Source organism: Pygocentrus nattereri, chromosome 20, assembly GCF_015220715.1.
Source record: "Pygocentrus nattereri isolate fPygNat1 chromosome 20, fPygNat1.pri, whole genome shotgun sequence".
Classification (NCBI taxonomy): Eukaryota; Metazoa; Chordata; class Actinopteri; order Characiformes; family Serrasalmidae; genus Pygocentrus; species Pygocentrus nattereri.
In genome coordinates, this window is record NC_051230.1 from 28290574 (window position 1) to 28304507 (window position 13934).

General features: G+C 41.4%; 1 protein-coding gene across 1 annotated transcript; it reads left to right on the forward strand.

Moving 5' to 3' along the window:
- The first annotated feature begins 1736 nt into the window (after positions 1–1736).
- LOC108434467 (kinesin-like protein KIN-14E) lies at positions 1737–6788 on the forward strand. Its single transcript, XM_017709626.2, has 9 exons — positions 1737–1740; positions 2098–2157; positions 2464–2656; positions 2763–2943; positions 3828–4038; positions 4588–4748; positions 5466–5668; positions 5911–5989; positions 6066–6788. Exons 1-9 carry the CDS (start codon positions 1737–1739, stop codon positions 6114–6116), a joined length of 1143 nt encoding a protein of 380 aa, XP_017565115.1. The 3' UTR covers positions 6117–6788.
- The last annotated feature ends 7146 nt before the right edge of the window (positions 6789–13934 follow it).

Genomic DNA, 13934 nt, shown 5'->3' on the forward strand with positions numbered 1-13934 from the left:
GATGCGTCTACTTCCACTACAAAGGGTTGTTGAGGGTCTGGATGTTTAAGATCTGGGGCAGTGTGGTAAAGGCCTCTTTAGGTCTAGTGAATAGGCAGAGAAAGCGTTTACTCTGTTGAATCTTTTTAGGAGATCCTTTGAGCAGAGAGGTGATAGCAGCTGCGATTATACTAAAATTCCTAATGAATCTCCTATAGAAATTAGCAAAACCTAGGAACCTCTGCAACTCCTTGAAGGAAGTGGGAATAGGCCAGTTTACTTCCGCATCAACTTTATGTCCATCCATGAGCACTCCCTCCTCACTAATGACATACCCCAAAAAATCTACAGAATTCAGATGGAATTCACACTTTATACCTTTAACAAACTATTCTTCAGTAAACACTTCAAAACAGTACAAACCTGCTGTACATGAGTCTCCATATCTGGAGAGTAAATTAATATGTTGTCCAAATAAGCCATAACAAACTGTCCCAACATGTCCCTGAGTACCTCATTAATATGACTGGAAGACAGGGCACTATAGAGAGCCAAAGGGCATCATGAGGTACTCAGTGCCCCCTAGTGTTCATGAACGCAGTTTTCCATTCATCTCCTTCTCTGACTCTGATTAGGTTATACATACTTCAGAGATCTAGCTTGGTGAAAACATCAGCCCCTTTAAGTTGTTCTAAAAGTACCGGAACCAAGGGGATAGGATATGGATAGGGTATAGTAATTTGGTTCAGAGTATGATAGTCGATACATGGCCTTAGTCCTCCGTCTTTTTTTTTATGAAGAAGAAACTGGAGGAAATGGGAGAATTAAGTGGTCTAATGAAACCTTGAGCAAGAGCTTTCTGGATATATAAATCTAAGGTCTTTTGTTCCTCTTGGGTGAAGGGGTATACTCAGGCTTTGGGAAATGTGGGATTTTCTATTAAATCAGTGGCACAGTCAGACGTTCTATGCGTTGGTAACTTTGTGGCGTTCTCCTTCTTGAAAACCTCACTCAGATCAGCATACTCAGGTGGGATTCTGACGTGATCTTGAGGACTTTCTACAGGCGTTGATATAACATACAATTCAGGAGGGGTTATGCAAGAACGGAAACAGGAGACGGACCACTTAATTATTGTGTGTTCGCAACAGGAGATCTGGGGATTATGTTTTTCTAACCAAGGCAGTCCTAATAGGAATTCGAATTCTGAATTTAAATACTAGAAAAGACCAAGTTTCTTTATGTATTGCACTAGTCTGTACAGTTATGGGTTTGGTGATCTTGAAAATAGTCCCTGCTCCCACTGGTCCACTGTCTAGGGAAGCGACCTTCAGGATGTGTTGTAGACTTTCAATGGGGATCTGTAGTTGTTCCACTATCCTGGCACGGATGAAGCTTCCTTTGGCTCCGGAATCTAAAAGGGCTGAGACAATAAGAGAACAGGGATGACAGATACTGGCAGGTCATGTAAGAGATTTAGAAACCAACCCCATTGTGGTCTTTCAAAAACTGAGCTAACTGACTGTTGTTCCACTTGTTGGTGAGCCAGTGATTCCAGTGAGTGGGTAACTCTGGTGTCTACAGAGTAGTTGTCCTCGCTCAATCAGGGCCTTTTGAAGAGTTTTTGGTTCCACTGTCTGCATTATTAGCAAAGTATTCTGTGATGTTGGACCAGGAAGCTGATGCCCACAGCTTAAGATCAAAAGTGAAGCTTTACTTAGGTAATTGTGGCAGCAAAGAGTAGTCAAGGTACAGGCATGGGTCAGATCCAGTAAGTACAGCAGAAAGACACAGGTGATCATAACCATCAGGGGAAAGACAGGCAAAGTCCACAAATCAAGCAAGGAATCAAAAACCAGAGAACCAAAACAGCAGGCAAAAGTACAAAAAAGGGAAATCCAAAAATCAGCTTCAAAAGCAAAACAGTCAGGAAGTCAGAACATAACACAAATCAGAACAGGAACAACACTCAGTAGTTTCTCAAGGAAAGCAGTGCTTCATAATGTGCTATACTAAAGCCCAGGCTCTCATACTAGTCTAAACAGATCATGTGGTAGACACACAGCTGTTGCACATTAAAACTCAGGCAATCTAGATCGCTGATAGGTCAAGGATGAGATGTCCAGTGTCATGTGATCTGGCAGTGGATTCTGGGAGTTGGAGTTAGAGTCCAAGTCTGTATGTGGACTGGTTGCAGATGTGACATTCACTAAGTAGATGTACAATTACAGAATGTAGATCATCTGTTGCTTGACAAGTTGTCAGCTTCCTTCTACCCCATTCATTGATCATTTTCTGACCACAGGGCTGCTGTACAGTGACACTAACAAGGTAATATCACCCACAATATGCTGTGGTCAGAAACCGACCATTGATGAAGGACTAGAAGATGGCTTATATAAACTGTGCATCAACAAATGGCTGTACACCAGCAAGAGGTTTCTAATAATGTGGCCATTGAGTCCATTCATGTGCTCTGAACAGGTAAGATCAGAGTGTTCTGCCGTATAAGGCCTCAGACGCGGACGGAGCTAGCAAAGGGTGGAAGCTCCATTGTGTCATGTTTGGATGACTACTCTGTCATACTGGAGACTCCTCGAGGACCACGGGAGTTTCAGTTTGATAGGATCTTTACCACAGAGAGCAATCAGGACGAGGTGTTTCAGGAGTCCAGCAGGTGGGGGAACAAGAGTGGAAAGGACTTAAACACTAATTGTAGCTCTGTTTCAAAAAGTCCACAGTGGAGGAGAATGCTGCAGTTGATTCTGTGTTCTACCTCCAAGGCTCATCCAATCAGCTATTGATGGCTTCAACGTGTGCATCTTTGCATATGGGCAGACTGGCTCTGGGAAAACCTTTACTATGGTGGGGGACAGAGAGCATAAAAACCCTGGAATCATACCTAGAACCTTCACTAGAGTCTTTGAAATCATCCAGGAGAACGAGATGAAATTCGAGTTCAAGGTGAGTTTGAGTTGAAATTCGAGTCAAGGTGAGTTTGAGTCTATCTGAATGCTGAACATTGTTTCAGAGACACCTTTAGTTTTATTCACTTGTCATCTGAATTGTATTTCATTCTCTCTTCTCTTCTCTTCTCTTCTCTTCTCTTCTGGTCTCTTATCCTCTCTTTTGTTCTGTTCTTTTCTTTTCTGGTCTTGTATTATCTCTTCTGGTCTCATCTCGTCTCTTCTCTTGTCTTCTCTTCTTTTCTGGTCTCTTCTTGTCTCTTACAATCTTTTGTGCTGTTCTCTTCTTTCCTGGTCTGGTCTCATTTGGGCTTCTATCTTCTTTTCTCTTCTCCTCTCATCTCTCTTATCCTCTTATTTGCTTTGTTCTTTTTTGTTTTTCTTTTCTGGTCTTATCTGGTCTTTTCTCTTCTGGTATCTTCTAGTCTCTTGTCTTCTCTTTTGCTTTGTTCTCTTTTTTTCTGGATTGGTCCCTTCTCTTCTGGTCTCATTTGGTCTCTTATCTTCTGGTCTTTTATCTTTACTTCTTGTCTCTTTACTTCTTCTCTTCTCTTCTGATTAGGTCTCTATTGGTATGGCCTCTTCTTCTCATCTGGTCTCTTCTCTTCAAGTCTATTATCTTCTTCTCTTCTACTCTGCTCTCTTCTTTTATTGTCTTTGGTCTGGTCTGTTCCTGTCCACTTTTTCATTTGGTTCTGTTTAATCATACTACAGCCACTGACCTTCTCACTCAGGCACATCAGTTGTTGAAACAGTACTAAAATGTGGCATCAGGTACCTGATACCTTAACCTTCTTTGTATTGAGTAATACATCAAAAGTTGCTTTTTCAATAAGGTAATTAATGTCCTCACCTCCTTTCTCCTACCACGTCTAACCCCAGGTTTCAGCCTCCATGCTGGAACTATATAATGACCGGCTACAGGACCTCTTTGTGAGCCCGGCTGAGGCATTGTCCAAGCGGATCGAAATTAAGAAGGACAAAAAGGGGCTTGTGTTTGCCCAGGGAGCAGAGACAAAGGAGGCAACCAGTGCCGGAGAGCTCTTCGCCCTGTTCGAGCAAGGCTGCGCTAACCGCCGTATAGCCGCCACCAGTATGTGCTGTCCATGTGAAATGGTTTGGATTAATCATTTTAGCCACAGTCAGTTCACACATATAACACCATATGGACATCATTGCTTAGGAGGCATGGCTTCAAAGAGAGATTGTGAATCATGCATCTGTTTGTTCCAGTGATGTTTGGAGGGGCAGGAACAGGATGAGGCACTTTGAAGGTTTAATTACAAATGTTCTGATCTAGTCCAATAGACCAGTGTTAGAATCTAGCCAGGCATATTTTAATGGATTGAATCAAACGAATCAAAAATGTATGAAGAATTTTTTATGTGTGTTAATGTACACATGCTGAACATTATGCACAAATGATTCAAGATTCACTTGAGACACTTAAATCATGTAAATTCTAAGCTCCACAATGTTTTGGTTGGTATCTCTGCTATGTTGACTGGGACCTGCTGTGTTATGTCTATGTTGACTGGGGAGCTCTGCTGTTGATTGGTAACCCTGCTGTGTTGTGACTGAATTGATCTGTAACTCTTCTGTGTTGTGAATGTGTTGATTGTTAACTTCTGCTCTCTGTTAGAGATGAACGTGGAGAGCTCTCGATCTCACCTGATATTTAGCATCATGCTGGAGAGCCGTAACCTGACCAATGGCAGCGTCAGTTTTGGGAAGCTCAACCTTGTCGATCTGGCTGGTAGCGAGAGAGCAGCAAAGACAGGGGCAAGAGATGACCAGCTCAAGGTTCATTCACTCCACAAAAACTAAAAGAATTCAAGCAGATGTTGTTTAGAACAGATTTTTTGGTCAAAAGTCATCAGTTAGTCAACATTAACCATGTCTGAGGTCCAAAGGTTACCCAGATAGCAGACAATTCTGGCTTTCCTGTGTGTGTGTTGGTTGACTACTGGGTAAATACTTGTCTTGCGGGCTTGAATAGGGCCAGATCCTTTACAGCTTCATACAGTTTTGCCTCATGTCTACATCCGTGGGACAATTTTAGCATGAATGTTGTGGACCAACAATGTAATTGGGCCAGATTGGGACCAAATTTGGGCCATATCCTTTAGTTCTACTCACTATGGAGTGTGTGGGCCAGATCTGGGTCGAAGACCCAGCCGTATATTGGGCCAGAACAAAGTAAGGATGTGGCCTACCAGTAGGCCAGATAAATTTTGCTAAATGGGCATTAACGTCTTAATTCAACAAACCCCAAAATTGGTCTTTTTTTTTTTTCCCTGATCCACCACACACACTTTAATTCAAAAAGGTATATTAATTGCAGGAGCAGGTCTAGGAACCCACTGCTTTGAGGCAAAAATATTCAGCCTCTAGAACAAGCTAATAAAGACGATTATAGAGTATCTTATATGTGACTACTGGAAATAATAGAGTTGCAGCTGTTATGAATTCAGGTAGTTATTTGACTAGTGCCCAATGTGCATAATTTGTTATCTGCAGGAAGCAAATTCTATCAACAAATCCCTGAGTGCACTGGGTGATGTGATTTCGGCTCTGGCAATGGAGCAATCCCATGTGCCCTACCGCAACAACAAGCTGACCCAGCTCATGCAGGACTCGCTGGGGGGCAATGCCAAAACTCTCATGTTCCTCAACATCTCCCCTTCTGACTGCAACCTGGACGAAACCCTTACCTCACTCATGTGAGATACACATACACTCTCACACATATGGTATATATTCATATACTTTTATCAGGACTAAAACACATATATTTTCAACAACATAGACACTTCAACTGCAAACAGCCCCTTATCTTTCCAAAGAAGAAAACAAAGCATTTGAGGATTACACTGTGGAATGATTATTAACTATTTTGTTGAAGTTTTGTCACAAAGAGAGAGGAATATCTTTTTATGTGAAATGGGTTTGTCTATTAATCTAGATATGCCTCCCGAGTGAAGGCCATCACCAACCATGCACAAAGGAATACAGAGAGCAAAGAAATCACTCAGCTTAAAGAGGTATGACCTTCCGTGTAACTAGATTGTGTTAGCATTTTAAAAGCATCACTAAATTTATCTAATTCTCTGTTTCTAGGTCATTTTGAAACTGAAGTCAGGACAACCTGTTGAAGAAGTAGACGTTTGAATGAAATCCACACATATTTTTGGACATTTTCACCACTTTATTAGACAGATACACCTTGTGCTTTCACTCTCCGACCACTTTATTAGTCTGTCTTATAGGTCCAGTATATACATATGCAATCACCAACTGCAGTCAGTCAGATGCTACATATTTTATGCATTTTTTTGCCTCTTCATAATTGCTTAGTGTCTGATCACACAGCTGCTGTTCCAGTCCAGATATTATTTGGGTGGTGGATTTTTCTCCAGTGATACTGATGTGGTAATGTGTGTGGTACAAGGAGTGGTCAGAAACTGACCATAGGTGAAAGACTAGAGGATGACTGACAAACTGTGCACCAGTAGATGAGCTATAGTCTTAAATTATACACCAGCAAAGTAGAGCTACAAGGGAGGGATTTCTGATCAAGTGGCCAGTGAGTGGACTTGTTTGACTGCAAATCCAGCGAAAATCCATAAAACTGTACTTTTGATCATGTCCAGGATCCTCAACAGTAAAAATCATGATGAACAGGTATGGATTTCTGCTGGGGCTTATACTTGTTGCAGCATTGAAATCTATTGAACTCTACAAATTTTGAAAATCAAGTGCTCATGAATCTTTATAGTGCATTTTAGAAGAGTCTCCTTTTACTACACTGCGCAAAAAAATAAAGGGAACACTCAAGTAACACATCCTAGATCTGAATGAATGAAATATTCTCATTGAATACTTTGTTCTGTACAAAGTTGAATGTGCTGACAACAAAATCACACAAATCGATGGAAATCAAATTTATTAACCAATGGAGGCCTGGATTTGGAGTCACACACAAAGTTAAAGTGGAAAAACACACTACAGGCTGATCCAACTTTGATGTGATGTCCTTAAAACAAGTCAAAATGAGGCTCAGTATTGTGTGTGGCCTCCACGTGCCTGTATGACCTCCCTACAACAGCTGGGCATGCTCCTGATGAGGTGGCGGATGGTCTCCTGAAGGATCTCCTCCCAGACCTTAACTAAAGCATCTGCCAACTCCTGGACAGTCTGTGGTGCAACGTGACGTTGATGGATGGAGCGAGACATGATGTCCCAGATGTGCTCAATCGGATTCAGGTCTGGGGAACGGGCGTGCCGGTCCATAGCTTCAATGCCTTCATCTTGCAGGAACTGCTGACACACTCCAGCCACATGAGGTCTAGCATTGTCCTGCATTAGGAGGAACCCAGGGCCAACCGCACCAGCATATGGTCTCACAAGGGGTCTGAGGATCTCATCTCGGTACCTAATGGCAGTCAGGCTACATGGAGCCATGGTACAGGAGCACATGGAGGGCTGTGCGGCCCGCCAAAGAAATGCCACCCCACACCATTACTGACCCACTGCTAAACCGGTCATGCTGAAGGATGTTGCAGGCAGCAGATTGCTCTCCATGGCATCTCCAGACTCTGTCACATCTGTCACATGTGCTCAGTGTGAACCTGCTTTCATCTGTGAAGAGCACAGGGCGCCAGTGGCGAATTTGCCAATCCTGGTGTTCTCTGGCAAATGCCAAGCGTCCTGCATGTTGTTTGGCTGTGAGCACAACCCTCATCTGTGGATGTCAGGCCCTCATACCATCCTCATGGAGTCAGTTTCTAACCGTTTGTGTAGACACATGCGCATTTGTGACCTGCTGGAGGTCATTTTGCAGGGCTCTGGCAGTGCTCCTCCTGTTCCTCCTTGCACAAAGGTCGGAGGTAGCGGTCCTGCTGCTGGGTTGTTACCCACCTATGGCCTCCTCCATGACTCCTGGTGTACTGGCCTGTCTCCTGGTAGCGCCTCCAGCCTCTGGACACTACGCTGGACAGACACAGCAAACCTTCTTGCCACAGCTCACATTGATGTGCCATCCTGGATGAGCTGCACTACCTGAGCCACTTGTGTGGGTTGTAGAGTCCGTCTCATGCTACCACGAGTGTGAAAGCACCACCAACATTCAAAAGTGACCAAATCATCAGCCAGAAAGCAGAAAGGTACTGAGAAGTGGTCTGTGGTCCCCACCTGCAGAACCACTCCTTTATTGAGTGTGTCTTGCTAATTGCCAATAATTTCCACCTGTTGTCTATTCCATTTGCACAACAGCTGTGAAATTGATTGTCAATCAGTGTTGCTTCCTAAGTGGACAGTTTGATTTCACAGAAGTTTGATTTAGTGTAGAGCTCAACATTACAAACTGGACACCAAAATGTATTGTCAAATGTTTTATCCAATAACTAATCTTTTTGGAAACCACCAACAAATGTTTTTGAATAGCTAAAGCATAACACTTACCAATTTGCAGTAATTCCTAAAGATTTGATCACCACTTTAAAAATCTGAGGCATTCTGGATGTTCACTACATTATAACCTCATTCTCCATTTTCTACAGCTTCCTCTTTCATTTTAGAAGCCTCTAAATCTTGCTTCATCACTCTGGAAACCCTTGCAGCTTCCCAGCCTTTCTACAGATTAGTGTACAAGCATATGAAGTTGCACATGACAAGCATATTAGAATCATCAGCATTCATCTGCAACCAAATTGTTTTAAGGACACTAACTACATGTACATGCAAACTAATGTTTTGATATCAGTTTAAGTAAAACTGCTAGTCCAACTAAGCAATGATCAAGGTCAATACTAGGCTTATCATGATTAAAAGATGTGGTCTAGATGGATATTGGCTTGACTTTTCAAGATTGATGACCCCACTAACCTTTACACTGAGCCTTTGTGAGCCTGGATGTGTGGTGACCATCAAAACAAACTTTTGGAGAAAGAAAAAAAAAACATCTTTCATGCCAAACATGTCAGAAATAGTCATCATTAGCTGTTAGATGTTTCGAATGTGTGTAACAGCATTAAACTCACGCATGGACGCACTTAAGTCCATCATGAGGGACGTGTTTCATGCTATAAGGTCAGACTATGCCGGCCTGCAATGGACACAGTGTTACAAATGAACTAGGGGGGTATTTCACACAGCAGGATTTCTCAGTAAAGGATAACTTTAGCCAACAGTTGAGGATTGTCCAAAAGGATTGTTCCTTAGCTCTTCTCCTATTGGACAGGATTGTTTTTTTGGCCTAACTGAGAATTCCTGCTTTGTAAAATTCCTTCCTGGTCTACACTTGTAAACATTTTTGTTTAATCCAATATAATCCAAGCTACAAACTATTGTCTCAGCCTATGTAAATATTACCAAACTTCTGACTGATGATTCTAAACCTCTCAACATCAGTGTATGAACCATCTTTTCCGTCTCTGACTGTGCGTGTCATCTTGGTCCTGCTGGCCCCGGGGTGGGCTGGGTCATTGCGTGCAGACCAATAATGAGAGTCCAGAATGAGGGTGCTGAGGCCCCCCTGGACGGGCCCAGTGCAGAGCCAGCAACAATTAGGAAGTCAGTTGGCCAGCTTGTGCTGCTATTGTGGGAAAATGGGGCTGGAGCGTGTTTGGTGCTTGGCAGGTACAGGAGGAGTCCTGGGACACTCACTGTCACGCAGTAGGATCTCATTGCAGGGAACAGATGGGATCAGCGGCAGACACGGAAAGAGCTCCTGACCCGCTGCTTCTGCAGACTGCAGGTCTGCAGTCCACTAAAATTAGAGCCCCACTTTTTTACCCATCTACAGAAGGAGAAGAGGGATGAGCTGGGCTTTAGGGACAAATTAAAGGTCTTAATAAAGGTATTAAAATATGAATCAAGCATGTTTGTTTGACTGACTTATAAATATATATATATATATATATATATATATATATATATATATATATATATACTGAAAATATGCATTTTATGTTGCGGTAAAAAGGCAGGGGAAAGGGAGGGTAAGTGCAGGAGCTTTCCTACTGGATGGTGTGCTACAGCATGTTACTGATACTAATCTGAACCCAAGACAATCTGCACAGCAGTACAAGTAGTCAAGGGTCTCTGGAGGTTTCCCAGATTGGTGTTAACAGAAAACACAAAATGTGGTTGCAACAAAAGAGCTTTAATTTCTGACCTGATTTATTGCTTATATACAACAGTCATATAAAACAATTTGGACCAGCTGGTATATTTTTTAGACATTGCGTGACAACATATGACCATTTTGTGATGATCGCAACTGACTAATCAATAGTCTGTACTATTTCTAGCTCCAGTCACACATCCCAGTTTGGTAGTCTTAGTACTGGAACAAGATGAGTAGCAGAATTCAGCAGAGGAGAACCTCCAGGGCCTTTTAGGCCTCCTGAGAAATAATTTGTGCAGGAATCTTCACAGGAAGAAGGGCCTGGGTTTGATTCCCTGACCGGGTTACCAGGGTCCTTTCTGTGTGGAGTTTGCATGTTCTCCCCGTGTCATGCCAGTTGGAGATGCTAAACTGCTGTTAAATTGCACCATGTGTGAATGTGTATGTCTGTGTGTCCAGCCTGCGATGGACTGGTGACCTGTCCAACGTGTTTCCTGCCTTCTGCCTGATGAACACTGGGACCAGCACCCTCCTCCACCCAGTAGGAAAATGGTTGGAAGTACTGTAGTACTACTCTTATTTCAGGTTTTGGTTGGGAGCAAAAGGGTTACATTTTTGAAACATCCAGTGTTTTTTTTTCTCTCCATGGTATCCTGGTAGTTAGCTCTCCAATTGCTTAGGCCTTTAGGAGCTGAACTGAAGACCTGATGTTTTGGATTAACTATCAGTAAAACCATACATTAAAAGATTCTTTTGGAAACCAAAAGTGGTTCTACTGTGCATAAAGAAACATTTCGGGCACCTTTATATTTAACTGCAACTGGAACACAATACAACTGACAAAATTTAAAGCTTTTCTTAGCAAAGAACCTTTTATAAACCTTTATTTGTAAGAGTGTAACTCGCTAATGCTCACTGTTATGATCCATTTTCCCAAATTTCCTGATATTTTCCATGTTTGTGACTCCAGACCACTCATGAACTTTGTAGTTACAACTTCAAAAGTGTGAAATTAGCTGTATTCTTACAGACGTCAATGCAAAGAACCCACAAAAACAGGGATACAGACCGTGTAAATCTGCACCCATGTCACTGAAAAGTGATCTTTTTTCTACAACCCCAATTCCAATGAATTTTGGACGTTGTGTAAAACAAATAAAAACAGAATATGAAGATTTGCAAATAATTTTCAACCTATATTCAACTGAATACACTACAAAGATATTTAATGTTCAAACAGATAAACTTTATTTTTTTTTTGCAAATATTCATTCATTTTGAATTTGTTGCCTGCGACACGTTCCAAAGAAGTTGTGACAGGGGCAACGAAAGACTGGGAAAGTTGAGGAATGCTCAAAAAACACCTGTTTGGAACATTCCACAGGTGAACAGGTCAATTGGAAACACGTGAGTGTCATAATTGAGTATAAAGGCAGCATCCCTGAAAGGCTCAGTTGTTTACAAGCAAGGATGGGGCGAGGTTCACCACTTTGTGAACAACTGCGTGAGCAAATAGTCCAACAGTTTAAGAACAACGTTTCTCAACGTGCAATTGCAAGCAATTTAGGGATTTCATCATCTACAGTCCATAATCACATGAAAAGTTTCAGAGAATCTCTGAAATCTCTGCAAGTAAGCGGCAAGGCAGAAAATCAACATTGAATGGCCGTGCGATCCCTCATTGTATTCTGTTTTTATTTATGTTTTACACAATGTACCAACTTCATTAGAATTGGGGTTGTAGTCCCCCCGACTCCAAACTCCTCCTGGGATTTGGAAATGACATCTTGGCTTTCTTTCCCTCACTATATATTTGGGGGGAACTGGGATAACAGGAAATAACTGAGCCAACATTTAATTTCATAAGTATTTTTAATACCAATTCTCCATTGCTTCCAGCATTGCTTCCCTTTACACAAGTAATACCAACTAGCTTTGGTAAAACTGTGGATGTCTGTCGTCTTGTTTTCTTAACTTTTGTTATCTTTTATCAAAAGATTTGTTTTCAGGTTCAACTCTGAGAAAAGAAGCTATCAGGTAGGGGAGAAAGGGGCACAACCTTATACATTTTGGTATTAGTGAAATTTTAAAATATAAAAGTTGGAATAATCATGTTTTTGTATAAGCAACATAAACATCTCTACAAATGAATGCTTGAACTTTGTTTCTATCACCTACCGTTCATGTGCAATTCCTCCAAAAATGACAGGAATTGCAGTGTTTTGGTTAACCCATGTGTGGGGGTGGGTTACAGAGAGTTGGTTGTAACACTTGCTAGTTTGAGGAATCAGTGCAAATAAAGTTAATTCAATATAATTTTATGTTGAAAGAAACAAATATATTTAGTCATACTTAAACCTTTAAACAAACATTTTGTTGATATTCAGTTGATTATCAACAACATTATGGTCAGGATTAGGATTAGGGGTAGGTGTAAATTTTGCCTTGAGGTTAGGGTTAGTGCTAGGTTAGGGTTAGAGATATATTTAATGAAATCTTTCACAGTGAACTTGTAATTTAGTAGTATTTAATACAAATTTAGTTGAATGTAACTTAAACATACGCAGAGTATTTACAAAGCCTCTACAGTGGACCATTGAAATAAAGTGTTACTATATATATCTATCTATCTATCTATCTATCTATCTATCTATCTATCTATAAGACAGACAGATCAACAGATACACACACATCAAATCATATATCAAAACAGACATGAGACAGTGTGTCAAACAATGACAGATTTATTTTACAACAAATAAAAACATTACACAGCAGTAAAATATGGAACACCTTAAGTTTTAAGATTGAGTGACGCTTATTAGTCCCACAATAGGGAAATTTCACCTCCGCATTTAATCCACCTGTGCAGTGAAACACCACATACACACTAGGGGGCAGTAAGCACACTTGCCCTGCAGAGTGGGCAGCCCTATCCACAACACCAGGGGTTAGATGCCTTGCTCAGGGGCACCTCAGTCATGTACTGTCGGCTCAGGGGATCAAACTGGTGACCTTCCAGTCACAAGGCTGGTTCCCTAACCTTCAGTCCACAACTGCCCCAACTGAATAACTACAGATTTACCAACTGATAATATAAATTTCATTAATATACTTAATATACTAACCAATATAGTAACACCCAGTAGAGTTCCAGATGTGTAGTAGTAATAGTAGATGTGTAGTAGTATTCTAGATTCTAGTCGTGTTCTAGATACATAATTAACTGTGAATGCAAGCTTATGCTTACTTGAAGGGTCAAGGAGGGATCCAGGTGAAGGGTGATTCATGAAGCAAGTACCTGTAAAAGAGAAATGACATTACATTATGCTAGTTGTTGCCAGTATTGTTTATATGTTGAATGTACATAACATTGTGTGGGTATTGTTTGCTCTTCATTTTACCTCAGATCTGAGTAGTGGTGTCATCATCATCATTCCCATTTTCCATACTAAAGAATGGAATCAGCTAGAAGCTGTACCTTCTAAAATGTTCTGGTGGACACAACACAAACAGTTACCAACTGTGGTTTTCATGATTAATCTTCAGCAGGCTCATTTAAAGCTTCAGATGAAGCTCGAGCAGACGGCTCTACATCTGAAGCTAAAAAGTCAGCACATTTTACAATGAGGCCGAGCATCTGCTGGTCAATGAGGCCGAGCTTGTTCCTTTCATATGGCTTGGCAGCACACAGAACCATGGACCACACAGATTCATTCTATAACTTCTGTGTCTGTGATCTTAATGACTCCATATTCCAATCCATACTGGGGCTTACTGGACCAGAAGAAAAACAGGGACAAAAGATGTCTCGCAGCAGCCATTGAGGGCAGTTCTTGTGGTCTCTGGTTTTGCTAATT